Source organism: Gymnoscopelus microlampas (assembly GCF_963454915.1).
Source record: "Gymnoscopelus microlampas genome assembly, chromosome: 10".
NCBI classification, from domain to species: domain Eukaryota; kingdom Metazoa; phylum Chordata; class Actinopteri; order Myctophiformes; family Myctophidae; genus Gymnoscopelus; species Gymnoscopelus microlampas.
The window spans coordinates 26,758,810-26,784,372 of record NC_139947.1 but is presented as its reverse complement, the minus strand read 5'-3'; the positions used below and the strand labels follow the sequence as shown (position 1 = coordinate 26,784,372).

At 42.3% G+C, this 25,563-nt stretch overlaps 1 protein-coding gene across 1 annotated transcript in view; it reads right to left on the bottom strand.

Annotated features, from left to right (window-relative positions):
- Window positions 1–25,563, bottom strand: part of LOC311054166 (voltage-dependent calcium channel subunit alpha-2/delta-3-like) — a gene marked incomplete at both ends in the record, with an annotated part of 378,193 nt that overhangs the window by 188,632 nt on the left and 163,998 nt on the right. Inside the window, 3 exon segments of the mRNA XM_084070045.1 lie at window positions 4,190–4,401; window positions 6,189–6,320; window positions 16,342–16,504. Coding sequence (XP_083926171.1) covers window positions 4,190–4,401; window positions 6,189–6,320; window positions 16,342–16,504 — 507 coding nt within the window.

Below are 25,563 nucleotides of genomic sequence, written 5' to 3'. Positions count from 1 at the left end.
AAACAACTGATGAATTGAGTACAATGGACCACTATGGAAACAAGGCTTTTTGTGTTATTCTTTTGGCAAAACCTTTGACTGTAACTACCTGTATTGTTAGCAAACTTGTTAATAAAGTATTCAATCAATCAATCAATAAATCAATCAAAACAGGAATTGTTTAATATTCTGTTACTGCTTTGCCTATTTCTCGCCAAAACATGCTTTAGTGCAGGGGTCTTCAATGTGTTCAGGCCAAGGACCCCCTAGCTGAGAGAGATATGAGTCAGGGACCCCCTCTATATTGTATAAAATGACGTTTCAGATTTTTTATAAAAAGTTAACTTGGTCTGCTCGTTTTTTCCCTCTACACCTAAACCTCTTTGCCAAAAAATAGCAGATCTAAAAGCTCACAACGCCTCGCAGCGCGAGGCGTTGTGATCTTTGTAGATCTGCTATTTTTGGCTAAAGTTCTCCTCAGAAATGGAATAGGAGGTTTCAAGTGGATATGGTAAAAAAAAAAAAAAAAAAACATAATCACACAAAGATTTGGCTGACCCCCTGTAGTAACTTTGAGGAACCCCTAGGGGTCCCGAACCCCCTGTTGAAGACCCCTGCTTTAGTGTACCGTTTAACTGTATAAATGACATGGTGTGTGTGTCTGTTTGATTACGGCCAAAAAACAATTGATTGACTGATTGATTGATCGATCGATCGATCGATTAAATGATATGATTCAGGTGTGCCATCTCTGTCGGTCGGTTCTTCACAGCAGCGGTCTGCTATCCCGAAATAACGACAGACAGCACGTGACAGTGACGTGATTAACCAATCATAATCGAGCGTTCAACCAAGCCGTGTAATAAATTGCATTAACATACTTTTTTAAAACGACATTTCTAATCATTGAAATAAGTCCTGGATCGCAGCTTTAATTTAGCTCTGAAGAGTGTGCAAACGGAACCAATTTGGTTTGCCATTTGCACACTCTTCAGAGCTACATTAACACTAAGGTTTTTTTTTCACTGTGTGGCTGTATGCACCTCAGTGAAAACTGCACTCACACAGATGAGCGCGTGAGCACACGCACACACACACACACACACACACACACACACGCACGCGCAGCCCCACTAAAAATGCGCACAAACACACAAAGCTGACGCCTGGCATCCTCTGATAATGCCAACCGTTTAATGCATGACTACAAATTAGACTTCAAAGTCCACGAGAGGAAATGGATAATGCCTGTTCTTCCACAGCCAGCAGTTCTGCGCTAATCTGTGTGAATATGCATACGCAAACGTACGTGTGTGTGTGTGTGTGTGTGCGTGTGTGTGTGAGTGTGAGTGTGAGTGTGTGTGTGTGTGTGTGTGTGTGTCATGACCAAGAGTCTCCCTCCATAAGATAGGTATAACCCATTAAGAACGGGAACGCAGCTGTGTAAGTTTTTTTTACATGTCTTTGGCTATTCAAAAATAGCAGATATCCAAGCTCATAGTGCGGCACCGAGTGCCGCACTATGAGCTTGTAGATCTGCTATTTTTTTTTTTATCGTGAATATTTGAATATATATATATATATATATATATATATATATATATATATATATATTATTTTTTTAAAGTGACATTTTTTAACTCAAGTCTTTGCTTCTGGGGGGTCCCTGGAACAAAACATTTTGAGATGGGGGTCCGTGGCCAAATGCATGTCTAAAAATGATATGTATAGTGGCGGACCACCACATCTCAAAATATTTTGTTCCAGGGACCCCCAGAAGCAAGGATTTGAGATAAAAATGTTAGCTTAAAAAAAAAAAAAGCACAAAATTCCACGATTTCTCAAAAATAGCAGATCTACAAGCTCATAGCGCGGCACTCGGTGCCGCACTATGAGCTTGTAGATCTGCTATTTTTGAATAGCCAAAGAAATCTAAAAATGACAGAGATGCGTCCCCGCCGGATTGAATGGGATAATAATACAATACATTCTCATTCAGATTGTTGAGCGTGCGCACGTGCCGTCAATCATAATAATTATGACACAAGTGCAGAAGAGAGTGTTGAGAAAATATTCTGCTTCCTCCTGATTGTCTGAAAGCCTCCTCTCTCTCTCTCTACTCCTCTACTCCTCTCTCTACTCCTCCTCTCCTCCTCTCTCTACTCCTCTATTCACTGAAAGAGCTCGCTATCGCATTAATGTGATAAGGATCTCAAAGCCATGAATGAAGGGACTTTGTTGTGCGGAGGAGAGACAAGACACCGCTGAGGTTTTGATGGGAAACGGGACAGAGATGGTGGAAAGTAACTAAGTACATTTACTCATGTACTGTACTTAAGTACACTTTTGAGGTTTTTTTTTTTTACTTTACTGGAGTATTTCCAATTTCCAATACTTTTACTTCTACTCCACTACATCTCGGATCCAAATAGTGTACTTTGACTCCGTTGCATGTATTTGAAAAATGTAGTTACTAGTTACTTTTTAAATTTAGATTTTTATTACCAAACATACGTTAACCACTTAAGCTCTATATATATTTCGGCTGTTTGAAAGTAGCCGATCTACAAGCTCACAACGCGTCGCGATGCGACGCGTTGTGAGCTTGTAGATCTGCTATTTTCAAAAGATGTTTAAACATTTGAAAACTTGAAATGGGACATTCTGCATAACGAGTGCTTTTACTTTTGGTACTTTAAGTGTATTTTGATACCAATACTTTTGTACTTTCAATCAAGCAAAATGTTGAATTCCGGACTTCTACTTGCAACGGAGTATTTCTACATTGCGGTATTGATACTTTTACTTTAAGTAAAGCAAACGAGTACTTTTTCCACCACTGCAAATACAACACACGCACACACACACGCACACGCATACACACGCACACACACACACACACACACACACACACATGCACGCGCATACACCAGAGAGTTTCATCAGATTGAGATATGATAACAATGGTTTTCTCGCCTAAGGCGGGATCATCACATCGGAGCTATTTTGCAATTCAAATCGTTCATCCAGCTGACTGCTAATTGGCTGTAAGCGTGGCAGAGAGAGAAAGCCCATTCGTTCCACCACCTCTGATCTGAAAATAAACCGCTGGTGCATGGCGTGGCTTTTGCTTGTGCGTGTGTTTTTGTTTTTTTTTTTGCTCGGGATGTCGATACTGTACTGTTATATTCCTTTCCTGTGATCAGTGGTGGAAAAAAGTACTCACATTTTTTTACTTAAGTGAAAGTATCAATGCTGCAAAGTAGAAATACTCAAGTAAAAGTCTGGAATACCAAATTTACTTGAGTAAAAGTTCAAAAGTATTGGTATCAAAATGTACTTAACCCTTTAAGACCTGGAACTGTGTCATTTTTAGATTTGAGCTAAAAAGCATCATTTTACACTTTGGGCTATTCAAAAATAGCAGGGTGCCGTGCTACAAGCTTGTAGATCTGCTATTTTTGAAAAATCGTAAAAATGTGTGCAAATCTTTGAATATAAATGCTTTTAAAGTGAACATTTTTAACTCAAATCTTTGCTTCTGGGGGGTCCCTGGAACAAAATATTTTGATGGGGGTCCGCGGCCAAACACATATGATTTTGGGGGTCCTTGACATGAAAAAGATTGAGCACCACTGATATAGAAACATACTGTTTTCAGAATACTGAGATTTATGTCTCAATGGATTAAAGTGCCAAAAGTAGAAAGTACTAATTATGCAGAATGTCCCATTTCACAAGTTTTCAAATGTATAAAAATGTATTTAAAAAAGCAGATCTACAAGATGGGCTATTTTCAAATGGCCGACATGTACATAGGGCTGAAGTGGGTAATGTATGTTTTGTAATAATGATCAAAATCTACAAAGTAACTAGTACCTAAAGTTTTCAAATCATTGAGTAAAAGCATAATATTTGCCTCTGAGATGTAGTTGAGAAGAAGTAAAAGTACTGACAATTGGAAATACTCCAGTAAAGTAAAAAATACCTGAACATTGTTCTTAATTACAGTACTTGAGTAAATGCACTTAGTTACTTAACATCACTGAACATGACCACCACATGCCCCCAAAGACATGCACGCGCGCGCACACGCGCGCACACACACACACACACACACACACACACACACACACACACACACACACACACACACACACACACACACACACACACACAGCATTGCACCAACAGGAGTTGGAGGACTCACAGCGATGATGTTGAAGAAGTCGTCGTCTCCCAGCGTGTCCAGGATGGAGGAGACAGTCTGCCGGGCGATGGTCAGCCTCAGACCCTTCATGCTGCCGCTCACGTCCACCAGGATCACCACGTCCTTGGGCGAGGTGGCGGCCTGGATGTACCACTTACGGTTCCGACAGTCGAAGGCGATCACGCCGTGCTCGTCCGGTTTCCATTTGATCCCTGCGAGCAGGAAGAGAGAAGAAATGATGGTTTAGAATATGATGACATTAGATGTGATTAAATTGTGGTCTACCCATCTGACCACTTAGCGTGCCGTTTCAGACCATGTTTATTCTACTGGTCAATCAATCCATTGGTTATGGGAAAGCATTTGTGAGTTCTTCACCCTTTTGTGAAAAGGGACGGACAGACGTGGGACAAAAAAAACAACACAATCTCCGGCCCCCGGCGGAGTCGCAGAGATAATGAAAAGTGATCACTTGATCGTTCATGCCTGAATCCACCTGCAACCTACTATACTATACTATACTATACTATAGAATATATTCAGGGCTAATCCAACCCACCTCGCCACTGCATGGCGGTCACTACACCCTTGTCCAGTCCTGAAAATAACCAAAAGTCCACAGCCACCACCCAACCTGCTGCCACACTGTTGACTGCACTTCTCACTGGTTCGCCTATTTCCCCAAGATGGGACCATAAGAGTCCTACATAGCAGCCTCTAAATAGCAGATATACAAGCTCAAAGCGCGCACTCTGAGAAAAATCTTGAAAATGTGTGCAAATCTTTGAATATAATGTATTCAAAGATTTAGAAGACATTTGTAGAATATGTTATATTCTACAAATGTCTTCTATATCCTAACCGTTTTCATGAAAAAACTTTAGCTACAGTATGTCAGTGGTGCTCAAACCTTTTCATGTCAAGGACCCCCAAAATGTATTTGGCAGCGGACCCCCATCTCAAAATATTTTGTTCCAAGGACCCACCCAGAAGCAAAGATTTGAGGTAAAAATGTTCACTTTAAAGAAAATTCTATTCAAAGATACACTATTCTTCAAAAAATAGCAGATATACAAGCTCATAGCGCGGCACTCGGTGCCACGCTATGAGCTTGTAGATCTGCTATTTTTGGATAGCCAAAGAAATGTAAAATGACAGAGATGCGTTCCCGGATTGAATGAGCTAAAGTGGTTTCAACAGAAAATTTAAAATAATAACTATTAGCAGAATTAGTGGGGACATATTATATTATACTTTCACTAGACTAGACGAAAAGGCCATGGGGGTCACCAAAGTCACTAGGGTCCATCTGCTGGGTGGCATTAAAACCGGGAAAGCATCTGTGTCATTTTAGATCTTCGTGCCGCACGGCACTGCGAGCTTGTACATCTGCTATTTTTGAACACTTTTGAAAAATCTTGAAAGTGTGAGAACTGCTGATTTAGAAGGCATTTGTAGAATCGGCCTCAGGACTCAATGGGTTAAGATGCACAGCGAATTCCATTGCAATCCAACAACCGGTTAGTTTTCGAAAAAATAACAGTTTGGGACCAAAGTGCATGTTGGACGGATGCAAAAGAAAAAAAGCTGTTATAACAGAATGTTTCCTCTCTAACTGCTCTGCTACTTTGCTGTCTTTTTTAAACTGCCCACTCTCCCCTGCTTCCTTCCCTCTGTTTACTCCGTCTCCCTCGCTCCCTCCTATAGCCTCTAGTCTCCATCTGTCAGTCTCTCTGACTGAACTCATTCTGCCTTAGGGAGACAGGTACCGCCAAGTTAATTACAAACACACACCCTCTCAACCACTACACAACACAACACAACACACAAAACACCCACACCCACACACCCACACACACACACACACAAACGCGCGCGCACACACGCACATCTCTCCCAAGCAATGTTTGTCACAAACAGATAAGCACTCACACAAACATAAAACCTTGCATGCACAATCATCACACGCGGCAGGCAGGCAGCACATGCTTGCTTATACCTGGGTACTGCCTGAAGAATCCCTTGGCGCTCCCAAAGTACTGCCAGATGAGGGACGGGTCTCTCTCGAAGTTATCCACGAACACTTTGTTCAGGGCTTCAGACCAGTACACGCCGTTGACTATCGCAGAGTCTGAGACAAAGAGAGAGAGAGAGAGATGGGGGTGAGGGGGGTCAGATGAAGAGAAGTTTTTTTGACGAAGAATGTTTGTCGACTAGCTTTTTTCACTGACGAAAACTAAATAAAAACTAAATAAAAACTAAGCTATGATTACTAACAAGAAGAAAAATTAAGAAAATATTGACAATTTCATCAACAAATAAAAACTAGACTAAAATGTTAGTGAGGGACTAGTGGAGAAGAGATCCAGTAGAACTAAAAGACAAGTTATTTTATGTTTGTTTGTGCTCGGGTGTTGCGCTCTGAAAATAGCAGATCTACAAGCTCACAACGCGCCGCGCTGCGCCGCGTTGTGAGCTTGTAGATCAGCTATTTTCAGCACGCAACCACGTGTAAAATCAGCCATTATGACACCATCAAGGCACCGCCAAAATACATTTTAGTCAAATAAATCAACTGTAGATTTAGTCGACTATAATTTTATGATATTTAGTCGACTGAAACTAGACAAAAACTAAAACATTTCAGATGACTAAAATATGACTAAAACTAAATGGAATTTTATTCAAAAGACTATGACTAAAACTAAATCAAAATGTGTTGTCAAAATTAACACTGCTATGCATGTAAACACTTGAATTGAATTATTGCCAAAACCGGAGTATTCCCAGTAATCGCGGTAGTAGTGTGTATGTAAAGGTACTGATATTCTCTTTTGGTTTATTGATACGTTTCTTGCGCACGCGCGCGTGTGTGTGTCTGTGCACACACACACACACGCACACACGCGCACGCACACACACACACACACACACACACACACACACACACACACACACACACACACACACACACACACACACACACACACACACACACACACACACACACACACACACACACACACACACACACACACACACACACACACACACAGTGCAGCACACAGTGGTAACCTTGCGTTGTAATATAAATAGTGCTATATAAATAAAGTGGATTGGATTAGATGTTGCAGCCAACAAAGAAAATATACAGACTGTACAATATTCCAAATATAAGTAAGATTCATGGAGAGGTAGGATGACCGAAGTATACTTAGTGCAAATAGCAGTCAATATCAAACTATAACAATTCAGAGCTAGATACAATCCAAATACACATGAACAATGTATGCAAAGAGATGAGCAAAGAAATTATAAAAACAAATCACAGAAATGTCATGCTGTGTTCATGATTTGAGGCATTCTTTTCAAAACGGAGCACTCCTGCAAACTTTGGAAGACAATTTTAGCCAATCAGGATGGAATATGACAAATCTGGAAGACCAGTTTTGTTTAATGACTAGAGATAATGTGTACCGATTTCCGTAATGTTTGGACAAAATCTGTAGGAGTACCGTCAAGAAATGTGTTTTGCACAAATTGGCCTCCTGGTGGCGCTATAACTGGCCCATTAATAATATAATACTAATTTGGGGCAGAGGTTCTGCTCTGGCATCCAGGGAGTGTGTGTGTTCAGTTTGGCTGCGAGCAAGCCAACGGTGCCGGAGATTAGCTGTACACAGACAGATGACAGAATGACGGACACACACACACACACACACACACACACACACACACACACACACACACACACACACACACACACACACACACACACACACACACACACACACACACACACACACACACACACACACACACACACACACACACACACACACGGACGGACAGGGGGTAAAACATACTCTCTCGCCATGCCTTCGGCCTGGCGGAGACAATATTAATGCAGTGCTCTGTTGGTGAGCAGGTAACTAACTACAGGTTAAATACAGTCGGGTCTTCTTGTTCAGAGCTCTGATAGCTTGAGGGACTAAAACTCTTTCTCTAAGTCTCTGTGGAGGCTTTGTGGCACCACAGGCATTTTGCCCGACCGCAGCAGCAGCAGCACACAGTCCATTGTTGGGGTGATGGGGGTCCTTCATAATCCTTCTAGCTCTGCTCAAGCACCTGCTAAAGTATGATCCCTGCAGGGAGGGGGAAGTGAAGTCCCCCCCCCCACGGCGTGCTCGTCTTGACCGCACCGCCTTCTGCAATGGGCTCAGTGTTCCCGAGAGAAGCTATTTCCATACCCGACGGTGATAGCCCCGCAGTCACAATGCAGAGTATGAAGGATTTTTCCGGATCTTCCCGGAGACTTTCCATTTCCTCAGCTGTCGGAGGTGGTGCGGGCATTAACCCATTGAGACCTGAAGCCGATTCTACATGTCTCCTAAATCTCAACAGTATTCTGAAAAACGTATGTTTCTATATCAGTGGTGTTCAATCTTTTTCATGTCAAGGACCCCCAAAATGATATGTATTTGGCTGCGGACCCCCATCAAAATATGTTGTTCCAGGGACCCCCCAGAAACAAAGATTTGAGTCAAAAATGTTACACACATTTCAAGATTTTTCAAAAATAGCAGATCTACAAGCTCGTAGCGCGGCACTCGGTGCCGCGCTATGAGCTTGTATATCTGCTATTTTTGAATAGCCCAAAGTGTAAAATACTGTTTTTTAGCTCAAATCTAAAAATGACACAGTTACAGGTCATAATGGGTTAAAAGCAGAATGACCAGGTGCTCACGGAGAGAAAAAAAAAGGGTTATATAAAAGTGCCGGTGGTGCTCCTGGATCCAGTGGGATACAAAACATGAAGAAAAAACTGATGATCCGGGCACTTCAAAATTTAAAAGAGGAGAACAGGCTTTATTAATTAAAATGCCAACACGTTTCGACCATCAGGTCTTCATCAGGGTATGAAGACGGTAAGACCTGATGGTCGAAACATGTTGGCATTTTAACCCATTGAGACCTGAAGCCGATTCTACATGTCTCCTAAATTCCAATAGTTTTCTGAAAAACATACAGTATGTTTCTATATCAGTGGTGCTCAATCTTTTTCATGTCAAGGACCCCCAAAATTATATGTATTTGGCCGCGGACCCCCATCAAAATGTTTTGTTCCAGGGACCCCCAGAAGCAACGATTTGAGTTAAAAATGTTCGCTTTAAAATATATATATATATATTCAAAGATTTGCACACATTTTCACGATTTTTCAAAAATAGCAGATATACAAGCTCGTAGCGCGGCACTCGGTGCCGCGCTACGAGCTTGTATATCTGCTATTTTTGAAGAGCCCAAAGTGTAAAATAATGCTTTTTAGCTAAAATCTAAAAATGGCACAGTTCCAGGTCTTAGTGGGTTAAGTAATAAAGCCGGTTCTCAACTTTCAAATGTCTCGGTGTCCGGATCTTCTGTTTTTTTCATGGTACAGACATTGCCTATAGGCCTTCCTTGCCAGAGTGTGTATTGCTATCTCCACTGGCGTCCCGCTGATCAGAAGGGGGGGGGTCCCTGGAACAACATATTTGAGATGGGGGTCCGCGGCCAAATACATATCATTTAGGGGGTCCTTGACATGAAAATGTTTGAGAACCACTGACCTAGGAGACGTTGTCCTCACTGGATCTTTTGGGACGGTATCATAGACTGTATAAATGAGATGGACAAAGCCACTCCCCTGCTTTCTACAGACCGAAAATGAAGCCGATTGTTCCAAGACTGTAGGTCCGCCATCTTTCAATATCGCGTCATAACGCGTCACATCCTGCAGAATGAGACCAGACCATTATTGGTTGGGTAGCTTGTCAATCAAGAGCGGGGGCGGTGAATTAATGCTATTGGTTGTGCAGCTTGTCAATCAAATCATCCCGCCCCTTCTAGAGAATAGCCTACTTTATCGTCAATTTTAAAATAAATGGGACCATAATTTAGCAAAACGCATATCATGATGACTGAAAGGAGACTTTAAACTAGCGACTGGAAGCATATAGAATTTATGACAATTTTTATTACGGTAAGAAAATCTAGTCTAAAGTTTGTCAAAAAACCCATTCGCTTGCGTTAAACTAAATTCTTTCTGACACCGCAGGTCGGCGCAGGGTAAAACAGCGCCACTCTGGCCATTCATAAGTTTCCGTGTTGGGCTCATCGTAAATATCCAAGACTTGCCCCTTGGACGGTATGGGCAAATTGGAGTGGTTCCAAAGTGTTGGGAATGAAGAGGAGCAGATGTAATCCTCAACTAGCCTCTCAAAGCACTTCATGACCACTGAGGTCAGTGAGTTACAGTCTTCAGGAAGGCAGCACGCAAGAACCCCTCTCCTGAGGGCAAACCGCCCTATTGAGCGTATAGTCGAGAGGAGGAGGAGGAGGAGGCTGGACTTGAGCCATGCTTCATTTACACAACAATCCAGTCACTTTGGGTGCGGCTGGAGCGTTTACTATGGATCTAAACCCATCACCATGAGAGACAAGTGGATGGGCTTTTTTCCTCTTCTAAATTGCCATTTAAATTCATCTCCTCTAATGCACTCCTTAATTCAATCTGATCAAAGAGGCTTCCACCACGAGTCTGTTGGTGTGTGTGTGTGTGTGTGTGTGTGTGTGTGTGTGTGTGTGTGTGTGTGTGTGTGTGTGTGTGCTGCGTGTGTGCTGTGTGCGTGTGTGGGTGCGTGTGTGCTGTGTGCGTGTGTGGGTGCGTGTGTGTGCGTGTGTGGGTGCGTGTGTGCGTGTGAATGGCGCGCATGTGTGTGTGAGCGTACCGCGCGTGTAGATTAGAAAGTAGAATTGTATAGATTAGCCTCCGTGCCAATCTGTGTGATCTGTGCTATAACTTCACATTATAGTGATTAAGAGAGGACCATCTCAGCGAGGGGAAGCAGAAAGGAAAGATGACTGTATGCGTGCGTGCGTGTGTGTGTGGGTGTGTGGGTGTGGGTGTGTGTGTGTGTGTGTGTGTGTGTGTGTGTGTGTGTGTGTGGGTGTGTGTGTGTGTGTGTGTGGGTGTGTGTGTGTGTGTGCGTGTGTGTGTGGGTGTGTGGGTGTGGGTGTGTGTGTGTGTGTGTGTGTGTGTGTGTGTGTGTGTGTGTGGGTGTGTGTGTGTGTGTGTGTGGGTGTGTGTGTGTGTGTGTGTGTGTGTGGGTGTGTGTGTGTGTGTGTGTGGGTGTGTGGGTGTGGGTGTGTGTGTGTGTGTGTGTGTGTGTGTGTGTGTGTGTGTGTGTGTGTGTGTGTGTGTGTGTGTGTGTGTGTGTGTGTGTGTGTGTGTGCGTGTGCGTGTGTGCGTGCGTGTGTGTGTGACTGTGCATGCATGCATGCATGACTGTGCACATGTCTGCATCCGTGAGAATGTGAGTATGCATACAAGCACACATGTACAACTCAATCTATATTAGTGTGTATACTGTAGTACAAGCGTCTGAGTGCATGACAGGCTTAATGTACATCCATGTACTGTATGTGCTGTACTTAACTTTAGCAACACTAAATGCCCTTGCACACAGAGTCTGGTTTGATTGATCAGTTTTTAACGCATCCACAAAAATAAAACAGCTATTTCTGTGTAGGCAATTTGTTTTTGTGTGAACACATCTGATTCCAAGTCATTTTATGTTTGGTTGCGCTCTGAAAATAGCAGATCTACAAGCTCACAACGTGTCTTAGTGCGACGTGTTGTGAGCTTGTAGATCTGCTATTTTCAGCATGCAACCAAGTGTAAAATCAGTCATTACGACGCCATCAAGGCACTGCCAAAATACATTTTAGTCGACTATAATCTTATGATATTTAGTCGACTAAAAATAGACAAAAACTAAAACATTTCGGATGACTAAAATAATATAACAAAAAATAAAATATAAAATAAATGGAATTTTATTCAAAAGACTATGACTAAAACTAAATGAAAATTTGCTGTCAAAATCAACACTGGTACTAGGCCAGAGTCACGCGGTGAACATAGCAGGTCTACAAGCTCCCAATACTTGTGTAGAGGGGTCCCAGAGGCCTAATGCATATCAACCTGGGGGTCCTTGAACTCCAAAAGGTTGAGCATCACTGCGTTAGACGCACAATTAGACACACAGGATTTGGAAACAACAGACGCATACAAGTAGACATAATAAGATGCCACTGGTTGTGTCCAATCTGTTCACTATAGCATTTTTTAAGCAAACATTTATAACTTAAATCTTTGCTTCTGGGGGTCCCTGGAACAAAATATTTTGAGATGGGGGGGTCCACGGCCATATACAGTACATGCAGGAAGATGGTAGCCTCGCATAGCCAGACTATATCACTGCGTGGATATGAATCTGGTGCTTCTATGAGGATGTTTTTTTTTTCCCCAAGGGGTGGGATCAAAACAATGGCTCTGGACGCAATTGGTTAGACCTACAACCAACTACCTATTACAGTCTCCCATATTTGAATACTGGGCCCTGATTAGCCTGGGCAGCATAACTTTTCATGTCTATGCGGCAGTAACTCAAGACAGGCGCGTCATCCGCGTTATCAGGTGGCCGGATGGGCAGATCCAGAAAGACGTCACCCCAAAATAGGTCTGTCCTAATAAAATCCTTGATGCGGCATATTTTAGCTTATTTTTTAAATATAAATGTGCGTGCACTATCCGGAGACTATTTAGCGTCTGTATTATCCCACGGGGAAATTCTATTCCATTTGAATAGGGATTGGGGAACCAAAACAAAGCGGCACCGCAAAACCAGATGGGCAATAATTCCAGAAAGGGAATTATTATTATTTATTTTTTTCAATAGGCGTGACCTAGACTGGATCATATGGGTGTTTAATAACGCATACCAGGCTTTCCTCCGAGGTGGAAAGACTGGTGACGCGAGGTTAGGCCCTGATTGGTCACCCCAGACTTCAGGAGCAGGAAATGGATTCACAACAGACCCAAATCGCAGAGGACAATTTTTTTTTTGCACAGGCTGATTCGTCTGGTCCCAGGCTATGGGAAGATGGTGGTTTGACCCGGACGGGTTCTATAACCTGTGATTCATCTCCAGAGGCAAGCAGCAGCACAGCTCAGCTCCCTGCTTATTATGGATTTAACCTTCCATTCATCATAGCTGCCTACAAGCAGCTGTTAGGACACAGTGGTACGTTAGACACAATGGGGGCACGGGGAACATGGATGGGAACTTTTGAAGAGTACAGAGTGCTGCTGCGGATCATCATCATTAACCCATTCAATCTGGGAACGCATACCGTGTCATTTTACGTACCGTACGTAACAGAAAATGCATTTTTATTTCAGTTCCATTTCCAATTTTATCCAACCAGGACAGAGAACTCAATCAGGATATAGATTAAAGTGAAATTGGAAGTGATGACACTAAGAAATGAGCAGGCAAAATTGGAACTGGAACACTATACAAATGAAGCTTAAAATGGGTACTTTCTCCTGATTGGCTGAGATTTTGACACCTACCGAAAAATGTATTTTCTGTTTATCAAAGAGCTGGAGAGACAGGGAGACTCCTGTTACTGAACAAACACTCTATAGCAATGATTACTATCAGAATATAGTGCTTTAACCTTTTAACTAAATACTTTTTGTTTTAACCAAAAAATATCACTTATCCTACCTTTAAAGTGTTCGCTTTAAAAAAATACATTTATTCAAAGATTTGCAACAAACGTTTAAAAAAAGGTGTAGATATACAAGCTCATAGCGCGGCACTCGGTGCCGCGCTATGAGCTTGTATATCTGCTATTGTTGAATAGTCAAATAAATCAGAGAAATTACACAGATGCTTTCCCGGTTTGAATGGGTTATACTGTAAACTCCTAAACTTCTTCAGAGAGTGCGGCTGTTTTCGTCCTTGTGCATATTGTCAAGATAACTGCACCCAGTCTAATCTCAAGACTACCTCAAGACTGTCCTTTGAGTCGAGCTTGCCTTTTACCTTGAAGTACGTTTTGAAGAGTTACAAAAAGCACTAAAGCAAAATGACTGATAATCCTTTTTTCATTTATAGGAAGTACTATTAGAGATGACCTGATGACCTATAGCCCCAAAAATGGCAACGCCAGGTTGAAAGTGTTTCAAATGAATGCTGAAATGGTTGAGGAGTACATTAAGGCATGCTTGTGCATAATAATCTAGTCTATCACAAACTGATATTTCCTCCCCAGTGTGTGTGGTAATCTAACATATATAGACAGAACAAAGAGATGTAGACCCCGCTGGGCTCCCTGCAGGTACAGTCAATTTAACCACATTATCACTGCCAGCCAACAAAGACTATACACTGTAGTCTCTATACCTCACCGGCCCGGCCCTCCTCTCTCTCTCTTTCACGTTCACTGCCTCTCTCTCTCTCTCTCTCTCTCTCTTTCTTTCACGTTCACTGCCTCTCTCTCTCTCTCTCGCTTTCCATCTCAAGCCTAATTTATGCTCTATCGCAGTGGTTCTCAAACTTTTTAATCTCAAGGACCCCCAAATTGACACTAATTAACCTGTGGACCCCATTTGAAAAAATATGCCAGATTTGTAGGTCTCTATTCTCAACCATTTTAATTTCAAGGACCCCCCAGTTTGACATGCATTAGGCTACGGACCCCCATTTAATAGCATTTTTATTTCTTGGAACCCAATTTATATTGTAAAATTAATGTTAACTCTGACGGGTCCATTTGGTTCCATTTGTACACTCTCTGAGTTACAGACCCATAAGGATCTGTTTGGTTCCTAATCTATCATTTAGCTGGGGACCCCCAGGAACTCCCTCAAGGACCCCTGGGGGTCCCCGGACCCCACTTTGAGAACCAATACTCTATCATATACGTGGTGTCTCGGACCCCGAAATAGCCGATTTACAAGCTGACACAACGCGTCGCGGATGCAACGTGTTGTGAGCTAGTACAGTATATTGGGCTAGTGTGTGCTTGTATATAATTGGCCCTTTTAGGGTAAGTATAAATCAGAGTTCTCTCTCTCATTGTCATTCTGTCGTAATGTGAGTGTACTTATTTTGTGAATCAAAGATTACTGCTTCTTTCCTTTGTGTGTAAACCATTCTGTCAGTTTCATTCCCCTAACAATTTGTTGAATCTTCATCTCTCTCCCCCTCTCTCTCTCTCCCCCTCTCTCTCTCTCTCTCTCTCTCTCCCCCTCCCACTCCCTCTCTCCACCTATTATAGAAGTAATTAATCTTTCCCTCAGACCTTCTTGTCAGTCTGACTTAACCTACTTTCTCCTTCATTTTCTCTCTGTGTGTCTCCCTCTCTCTCCCTCTCTTTCTCCCTCGAACAAATCACTCCTTCTCCTCCGCTCGCTGGCTTAAGCCGGCACGACATCCACTCCGTCCACTTGGAACAGCGTACACGGATATGACTCAACCAGTTGGACTTCAGTGGATGACAAATTAGCAGAATCTCTGATTATTTAACGGCTAATTAAGTCAGCCCGCGTTAAGGGATGATCTTCAATCATGAGAGTTACAGTTAATGACCTCACATCCAGCTCCTATCCTATCCCCCTGGGCTTATACTGTACGCATGCATTGATGGGCAAAACGCTCCTATAATAACTCTCTGAGGGCTTTAGACGGTTCATTTTAAGCCACTTCAAAATGTTCTTCTTTGTTGTTCTTTGTTGGATGTTCTCAAATGTAGGGTTGCAAACACTTAATCGAACTAATCGATTCGATCGACTATAAAGAATACTCAATTATAATAAAATAATTGACAATGACAAAAGTCCAACAGGGCGACTTTCAGCTTTGTTATCCATTTTGGGGCACGTAACAGCAAATCTAACATTGTGCATAATAGCTGATCTACACGTTCATAGCGACTCGTGTAAGTGTAAGTAAGGACACATTGTAAGTATAAAATAGAGCCTAAGTGGTTATTGTGAGACAACGTATCCTTCTAAGCACCTAAATAGTGCTTAAGTGGAACAGGTGTGACTGCCCACACTGACCACCAGGGGGTCTGGCGGTTAGTTAAGTCCAGTAGTACCCACTGGCACACCGTAGGGTTCAGTGCCGGGTCTGCCAGCTTAGGCTAGCCAGCCTGGTGGGAACAGTGTTTGTGTTATGCTTTTAGCATCATTGTATAATCGTACCATTGCACTATTTGCTGTTAATAAAGTATTCAAGTATTGATGAGGGTACCTTTGTTGTACATGTTGGTGGGCACCTGCACCGTACTGAGGCTCAGGTTGACTGACAGGTTGTTGAAGTGGTCGTTTGGTTGCAGGATGAACTCTCCGCCCAGGTCCAGATAATTGTCCTCCTCGTCCACCTCGTTGATCAGCACAGCATTGAAGTACTCATACTGGAGAGGGCCAATGAGAGAGAGAGGGAGAGAGAGAGAGAGAGAGAGAGAGAGAGAGAGAGAGAGAGAGAGAGAGAGAGAGAGAGAGAGAGAGAGAGAGAGAGAGAGAGAGAACAATTATTTTAGCTATGTGACATACAGTATGTGGAAATAGGGTGTATGTGATGTGCAGGAGACCAAACTAAATAAGTCGCTGAGAGGCGATGAGATGGGCCATTGTATATTGTCTGACGCGCTCCACTTAACAAAGAAAAGATTGTCTGGATCCAAAGAATGTGTTTTAAGGGGTTTTATTAAAGCAAGATAAAGAACTTCAACTTACTAAAGGGTGCTCAAACTTATAGCAAGATAATCACAGCGATCAAAACCATAAAGCAAAACAAATAAAGCGAATAAAGCGGGCAAAACAAAATACGGCATCCCACACACCCCCTCTATCTCCGTCTGTTCTCAGTAGGTGAAATAATTGTAGTGGAGTAAAAGTACAATATTTGCCTCGAGATGTAGTGGTAAAAGTACAGAAAATTGGAAATTCTCAAGTAAAGTAAAAAATACCTCAGAATTATACTTAAATACAGTACTAGAGTAAATGTACTTAGTTACTTTACACCACCAACCAGCGCAATGCTGATACCTGTGTTGTTTGCACCTCCAAGACAATGGTGGAATCGCCCCCCCCCCCCCCCCCCTGCACGGGTGTCTCAAAGAATCAATATTTGACAATCCATTGAAATGACGTTATCAATGTTATCTGCTGAGCGGAATTGCTGAATCATGTTATCTCAACGTATCTGACGTCTATAGCTGCACCGACTCAAAAGCGCCGAGTCAGCGAACACTTTGCCTGCTGAGGTAACCTGAATCCTGGATCACATCCCCCAGAGGTGCGTGTTGTTGCTGGGAAAACGAGCGAGAACGCTGAGTGGACAGATCTGTCCCCCTGCCTGCTCTCTCCCCACACCCCTCCTTTAGCCCATTAAGACCTGAGGCGATTCTCAAAGGAGTAGTTCACCCAAAAAATGACTTATTTTCTATCAATTGCACACCCCATGAAGCCTTGAATCCATGGATTTATTTGTGTTTCTGTCGCATTCCTAAGCTAATAATTTGATTCCCGTCTCCTACCGGCTAATGTATCCGGTAGGAGACACAAAGTAGATTCTTTGTGTCTCCTACCGGAAATACACGCGGGCATCAAATTATTGGCTTAGGAATGTGACAATAACCAAAATAAATCCATGGATTCAAGACTTCATGGGGTGTGCAATTGATAGAAAAAAAATATTTTTTGGGGTGAACTCCTCCTTTAAAATGTTTTCTAAATCAGTTTTTTGAAAAAAAAATCAAAAAAATATTTTTTTCAAAAGTTTTCAAAAGAATAGCAGATCTACAAGGTGCCGCGCTATGAGCTTGTATATCTGCTATTTTTGAAGTGCCAAAGAAATCTAAAGTGACACCGATGCGTTCCAGGTCTTAATGGGTTAGCTGGCTAGCTGCTGGATGTGGCATTCTGCCGCTCTCCGCTGTATTTTTAGTGCTGCGCATACTGGAGAGGCTATTAATAAATCATACGGCCAGATAAATATAGAGCAAAAAAAAAAGGGCTCCTTGCTTCCCTGTGGCTCTGGAGTCTAGAGGCACACTGTGGATCATGAACCCATTAACACTTACAAGACACTAGACTAGCCCATTAAGGCCTGAGATACCATTCTACTAAATGTCTTCTAAATCCCAACAGTATTCTGAAAAAAACTTATGTTTAACTATGTCAGTGGTTCTCAAACGTTTTCATGTCAAGGACCCCCCAAAATGATATGAAGTTGGCCGCGGACCCCCATCTCAAAATATTTTGTTCCAGGGACCCCCAGAAGCAAAGATTTTAGTTAAAACAAATGTTTGCTTTAAAATAATATATATTCAAAGATTTGCACACGTTTTCATGATTTTTCTCAAAAATAGCAGATCTACAAGCTTGTAGCGCGGCACTCGGTGCCGCGCTATGAGCTTGTAGATCTGCTTTTTTTGAATAGCCAAAGTGTAAAAGAATGCTTTTTAGCTCAAATCAAAAAATGACACAGATGCGTTCCAGGTCTTAATGGGCTAGAGGAATAAGAACAATATTTCATATACTCAGACCAAACACAAGCTTATGAGTTATGAGCTTATAAGTGGGTGAACTTGAGCCCGACTGATACTGGACCTTTGGGCCCCGATATTGAGGAGTAAACAATTTTATTTTGGCCAATGTTCTTTTATGTTCTCTTTTTTTCTTTTTTACAGTTTAATAAACTGTACACGGTGGCGCCTACTCTGTGTGGAGTTTGCATGTTCTCCCCATTGTCTCCTAGGGTAGGTAATACCCTCACAAAAACATGTAGTAATCCTGGTCGCTATAACGCCTCCCCCATGACAGTAACGTGTTCCTTCCACGCGTTACGTCCTACCAAGGAAACTCTCCCCTGTCAGGTGACAAAGAAGGTCAGTTGGCTCTCATGCATTGAAGGAGGCATGAGTTCGGCCCTGGCCTCCCTAGGCGGGTGGTGGGGGGAGTGTGGTGCCCAGGATCACTTAGAAAATTGGCACCGGGTGAAAAAAGGGTCACAAAATCGTGGGATAAAAATGATTTAAAAAATAATAATAATAATACACTGTATAGCCAAGTGGAACCCTCATCAATGCACTGACACAGTGAACTCCACTGGGAATGTAATGATAAATAACTTAGATCCTAAAAAAAACATGAATAAAATGATTTCTAAATTATCCCAAGCACATTTGTCTGTATTATGTTCTGTAAAGAAGTTTCATATCTTGCATATATCGAACAACACATATGCTAATATACTGCATACAGTATATCTGTGATAATACAGGCCATGATCAGCTGATGAATCTGGTTCTAGTGCAGGGGTCTTCAACAGGGGGTCCGGGACCCCTAGGGGGTCCTCAGAGTTACAGGGGGTCCACCAAATCTTTGTGTGATATGATTTTTTTTTAATTTTTTTTACATTAACCACTTGAACCATAGCATTCCTATTCTGAGGGGAACATTAGCCGAAAATAGCAGTTCTACAAGCTCACAACGCCTCGCGCTGCGAGGCGTTGTGAGCTTGTAGATCTGCTATTTTTGGCAAAGAGGTATAGGTGTATAGAGGGGACAGAAAGAGCAGTGTAGAGGTGGACAAAAGAGCAGATCAAGGGAACTTAAAAAAAAAATCTGAAACACAATTTTATACAATATAGTGGGGGCCCCTGCTTCATCTCTCTCTCAGCTATAGGGGGTCCTTGGCCTGAAAACATTGAAGACCCCTGTTCTAGTGTGAACAGGGTCCTTTTCATAGTAAACACACTGATGTGCCAGAAGCGTCGTTTCAGAAAAAAAAATAGAGGCTGCTAAAAAAAAAGCCCTATATTCAAAAGAAAAATATATAATAATAAATATAATACAATAATAATAAACATGAATATAATGACGCGGCAACCCTGCACAGAGACCTGCAGAGGAAGTGAAACTACTCCAGGTATGCCCTAGCTGTCCCACAGCGATAAATACTGTACCGTATGCCTCCCTCCTCTATTTTGGTGAGGCAGCAGCATCCTTCTAAGTGCATCATCATCTTTTCCTTGCTGTTGTCGGGCAGAAAACCTCTTATCTCCATGTTTTAACCCATTAAGACCGGGAACGCATCTGTGTGTCATTTTCAGATTTCTTTGGCTATTCAAAAATAGCAAATCTACAAGCTCATAGGCACGGCACCGAGTGCCGCGCCTATGAGCATGTAGATCTGCATTTTTTTTTTGAAAAAGCATGAAAATGTGTGCAAACATTTGAATATATATATTTTTTTAAAGGGAAGATTGGTTACTCGAATCTTTGCTTCATGAGGTTCCCTGGAGTTAAATATTTTCAGATGGGGGTCAGCGGGCCAAATACATAACATTTTGGGGGGTCCTTGACATGAAAAAGATTGAGCACCACTGATATAGCAACATATGTTTTTTTAAGAAAACTGTATTAGAAGATATTTGTGGAATCCCCCGAAGCAAAAATTTGAGTTACACGTGTTTGCTTTAAAAAAAAATATATATATATATATTTTCAAAGATTTGCAAAAACCTTTACGATTTTTCAAAAAAAAAATAGCCCAAAGAAAACAAAAAATGATACAGATTCTTTCCCGGTCTAAATGGGTTAATTTTTTTGTGTTTTTTCGAAAATTAGCGCCTTAACTTGATCACACTGGCGCGTCACACAAAAGCATCAAAAGCAGCAGATCTACAAGCTCGAAAACGCGGGGCGAAGCGACGCGTTTTCGAGCTTGTGGATCTGCTACTTTTGATGTTTTTTTATCTGAATCCTGGAAAGTACTGTAACAGTTTTGTATATATGAGGTTTCCACTCCCGAAAGAGACGTTTTTTGCAAATTACCTCTTGAAAGGTAGGGTTACCCTGTGGGAGCACGGCGTGCGCTGTGGCAGAGGCACAGGTGCAGTGAGGTGATTGAGCGTTCCTCTATAGCCCCAAAAAAGTCTGGCTGCTTGCTTAATAGAGCAGTAGTGGCACCGTGGCGAACATGGACCCTGCAGATTGCAGTGGAGTCTAGTACACATAATCAACCAGTTAAGCGTGTTAGTGCCGTGATTCTCAAACGTATTCGTTTCAAAGACCCCCGGTTTTATATACATTATAGGCCAGTGGTTCTCAAACTGTGGTCCAGGACCCCCAGGGGTGGGGGGAGGGACGCCACATTATTTTGGGGTGATTTGCTAAATGTGCAAAGTTGTTTTCTCGTCTATACAGGGTAGATGTGACCAACAAACTATACTATCAAAAATGGTCAAACATTGACCAAATTGTTAAAAAATAGCAGCGCTACATATATACATGCGTTGCAAGGCGTTTTTTTTTTTACATTTTTTACTCAAATCTTTGCTTCTGGCCATGGAAAATAAATATTTAGTGATGTGGGTCCGTGGCCAAATGCATATCATTTTGGGGGTCCTTGACGTGTTTGAGAACCACTGATATAGCAACATACGTTTTTTTCAAAAAAGACGGTTAGGATTTGGAAGACATTTTTAGAATATATATTCAAAGATTTGCACACACTTTCACCATTTTTCTAAAAAATAGCAGATCTACAAGCTCATAGCGCGGCACTCGGTGCCGCGCTATGAGCTTGTAGATCTGCTATTTTTGAATAGCCAAAAAAAATCGCTCGAAAATGACACAGATGCGTTCCCGCCCCGGATTGAATGGTTTGAATGGGTCAAGAAGCCACAATGATTTCCCAGGCAAATACAGGTTGGAGAGTGAACGAATGAGCACTAACTCCCCTGAGAGTGTGAATCACACCCTCCCTCCCTCATGATCACTGAGTCAGGGACGGTCAGACACCTTCCAGACTTTGGACCGTTGCAATACGGAACCCTGAAGAGTGTCTTTTCTCTTTTTTTTTCTTCCTTCCATTCTAAATTTAGATTAGCCAATTATCATTTTCTTTTGCCCTTTTTCTTCCGAAGTTAATCGTTATGCCAATTAATTCCTCCCACAGCTTATACCACTGCTGTTGTACTTCTACTTGGCTCAGCGACCAGCGAGGAACCCCCACCAAGGAGGACGTATTGTAAGAGCCTTTCGTCTTGCTCTTCCCGCTCGACCACTCCCCGCTGACAGGAGGCGCTCCAGCCCCGTAGGAGTACGCGGGGCGACAAAATGTAATTATTATCACCTAACCCCCTGCCAAGCTTCCCTCTCCCCTGGACACCCATTGGCCCATTGTGTTCATAGAGACGCCCGGCCAAGCCGGATGCACCACAGTGGATTCGGACTCCATGGTGGTGGGCTGGTACTTTACCCCTGTGCCACCCGAGTGCCCAGTGAAGAGTATCTTAAAGGGACTACACTATGAATTTTAACTTTTTCTTCTTTTTTGTGTGTTTTTGGTCTCCCCTACCTCTCTTCTATCCCCAAAAATACCCCAGTTTGAACACTCAGGGTTTCACAGCAAATCTGGGGTTTTCTGTAAATTGGTCTCAAAACAGGCCAAACTGATTTGTACCCTGACGTGACGTCACGTCAGGGAACAATTCCTCACGTTTTTCAGTTCCAACCAAAAAAACATTATTTTTTCTTTTTACTTTTTCCACACAGAACCAGGAGATAACATGCATACAAACTGGCTCAATAGCGCCCCGTGCCAAACAGGACAATGTGGTATTGCAGGTGAAAGTGCTTTATAAGCCAGAGAGAAGTTAGTTGGAATAAGTATATCTGAGGCTTGATTTAGGCTCAAACCTTTTGAAAAACGTTTGAGGGACATAAACAATATGATATTATTATTATTTATTTTTTTAAATTCATGGTGTAGATCCTTTAAAGGTTCACCCAAAAAATATCATATTTTCTATCAATTACACACTAGTGTTGATTTTGACACCAAGTCATTTGAATTAGTTTTAGTCATATTTTAGGCATCTTAAATGTTTTACTGTTAGTCTAGTTTTAGTCGACTAAATATCATAAGATTATAGTCAACTAAACTCTACAGATGATTTAGTCGACTAAAATGTATTTTGGCGGTGCCTTGATGGCGTCGTAATGGCCGATTTTACGCTTGGTTGCATGCTGAAAATAGCCGATCTACAAGCATACAACGCGTCGCAGCGCGACGCGTTGTGAGCTTGTAGATCTGCTATTTTCAGAGCTTAACACCTGAGCACCCTGAAGGCCCCCCCCCCATCACAAAATAGTTTTGTTTGCACAACAAATAGCAGATCTACAAGCTCAAGGCGAGGCACGAAGGCATGCTTTTGCGTGATGCTGCAGTATGATCAAGTAGGGCATTGATTTACAAAGAAACTCAAAAAGTTAAAATATGGATATAAGAGTTTCCTGCCCGACGACAGCAACGGAATGTTAAAAAAAAAAAAACAGAGATAACTTCCAGTCACCTGACACATACTCTCCACCTTTCACCCCCTCCCCACCCCAACCCTCCCCACCAGCGGGTATAACCTTCATCCAGCCTGAAATCCCTCCAGGATGCCCCTCAAGCTGCACCATCAACCTGCTCAGCCCCCGCTGCAAAACACCTGATAAAGCCATCAATTAGGCTAACGAACGCACCTCCTATCTATCGGTGCAATTAATCAGGCCTGATTAGGCTTATTAGCCCTCTATCAGGACGAACAACCGCCGCCACTTCAAGGTGAAGGAGTGTGCAGTGCTTCATCTTTCTTTTCCGATACCACACCCCTCCCCCCCCCCTCGTCTTCCTCGCCACGTCCTTTCTACCCTAAACACAACTATGTACATACTTAACTCATCCACTGCCACTGACGTAAAAAACGTATTTTTTTCCAATTACCAAACCTGCCACTGACGTAAAAAACGTAATTTTGATTAATCATTTTTTAAAACAAGATCTCACCGTCCTTCATCTCTCGAAGGGACACATTTCATTGCAGCACACACGGATACGGAAATACGTCATATTAAAGATTTTCGCTCCCGCCCACTTCCTGTTTGGGTTCCGCTTTCAGACGCCATTATCTCGGCTTTGCATTTCTCCGTTGAGGAACACTGTTTCGCGTCACTGTTTTGAAACTACTACTGCTGCAAAATGGAATGGCGCCGATTGAAAATTTCTTCTCTGGGCCACTCACACAACTACCCTGTGTGTCTACAAACAGTTGAACACACGATCATAAGGGATTTAGCGAGGTCTGTGGCGAGGTGGAAAAAGAAAGTGAGTTTTCCGTTCAGATGGCCATGCATGCTGTTTAACGCTGGGCTGGAGGAGAAGGGCTCCGCGACGACCGTAATGTTTGTTGTCTGAGCGACGTGCACGACTCGCCTGTGTGTTTAGAAACGACTGGACTTGCGATCATAATGGACAAAACAAATGTGAATTTTTAAACAATTTAATAAAAAACACTAAATCGCTGGCAGTGGGCAAACACAGCCAGAAATAAGTCTGGCAGGGAAATAAGTACAATTTTTAGGTATTTTTTACTTTACTGAAGTATTTCCAATGTTCAGTACTTTTACTTCTACTCCACTTCGTCTCAGAGGCAAATATTGTACTTGTACTCCACTACAATTATTTGAAAACTTTAGTTACTAGTTACTTTGGAGATTTTGACTATTATTACAAAACCAGTTCAGACCTATATATACTTCGGCCATTTGAAAATAGCAGATCTACAAGCTCACAACGCGTCACTTTGCGACGCGTTGTGAGCTTGTAGATCTGCTATTTTCAAATGATTGTTATACATTTTATACATTTGAAAACTTGTGAATTTGGGACCTTCTGCATGATGAGTACTTTTGCTTTTGGTACTTTAAGTAACATTTTGATACCAATACATTTGTACTTTTACTCAAGTACATTTCTAATTCTGGACTTTCACTTGTAACAGAGTATTTCTAAATTGCAGTATCGACACTTTTCCTTAAGTAAAATACTGGAGTAGTACGTGTTCCACCACTGACACAAACTATTTTTAACTGCCGTTTCTTTGCCATCGTTCAATCCTCTCTTCTTTTTCACCTGGACCGTTGTGTTGCAACAAATCCTGGTTTAGTCGAAGGTCAGGAACACTTGAAACAACAACACAAATATTCATCTTGCAAATGATTATTGCTGACATGGAGCAAAGCGGCTGTGGAGGTTTTAACTTATTGTGGTGTATGAGAGTGCCAGAGGGTATGAGTGTGCCAGAGGACTCCAGAGAGAGAGAGCAGTGAGACTGAATGCTCAATCATATTGGCTCCTAGCTGGCCCCCAGACTGTGGAATAAACTCGCGCTTGCACTGAGAACTGCAGACTTACTTCCAATGTTTTTTTCCACTGCAGTCTGAAGACTCACCTCTTAAACCCATGCAATCCGGGGACGCATCTCTGTCATTTTAAGATTTCTTTAGCTATTCGAAAATAGCAGATATGCAAGCTCATAGAGCTTGTAGATCTGCTATCAGTAAAGAAGGCACAGCAATGCCTCTATCATCTCAGGCGACTGAAGACAAAAGGTCAGCCTGCTACAGAGGTAGC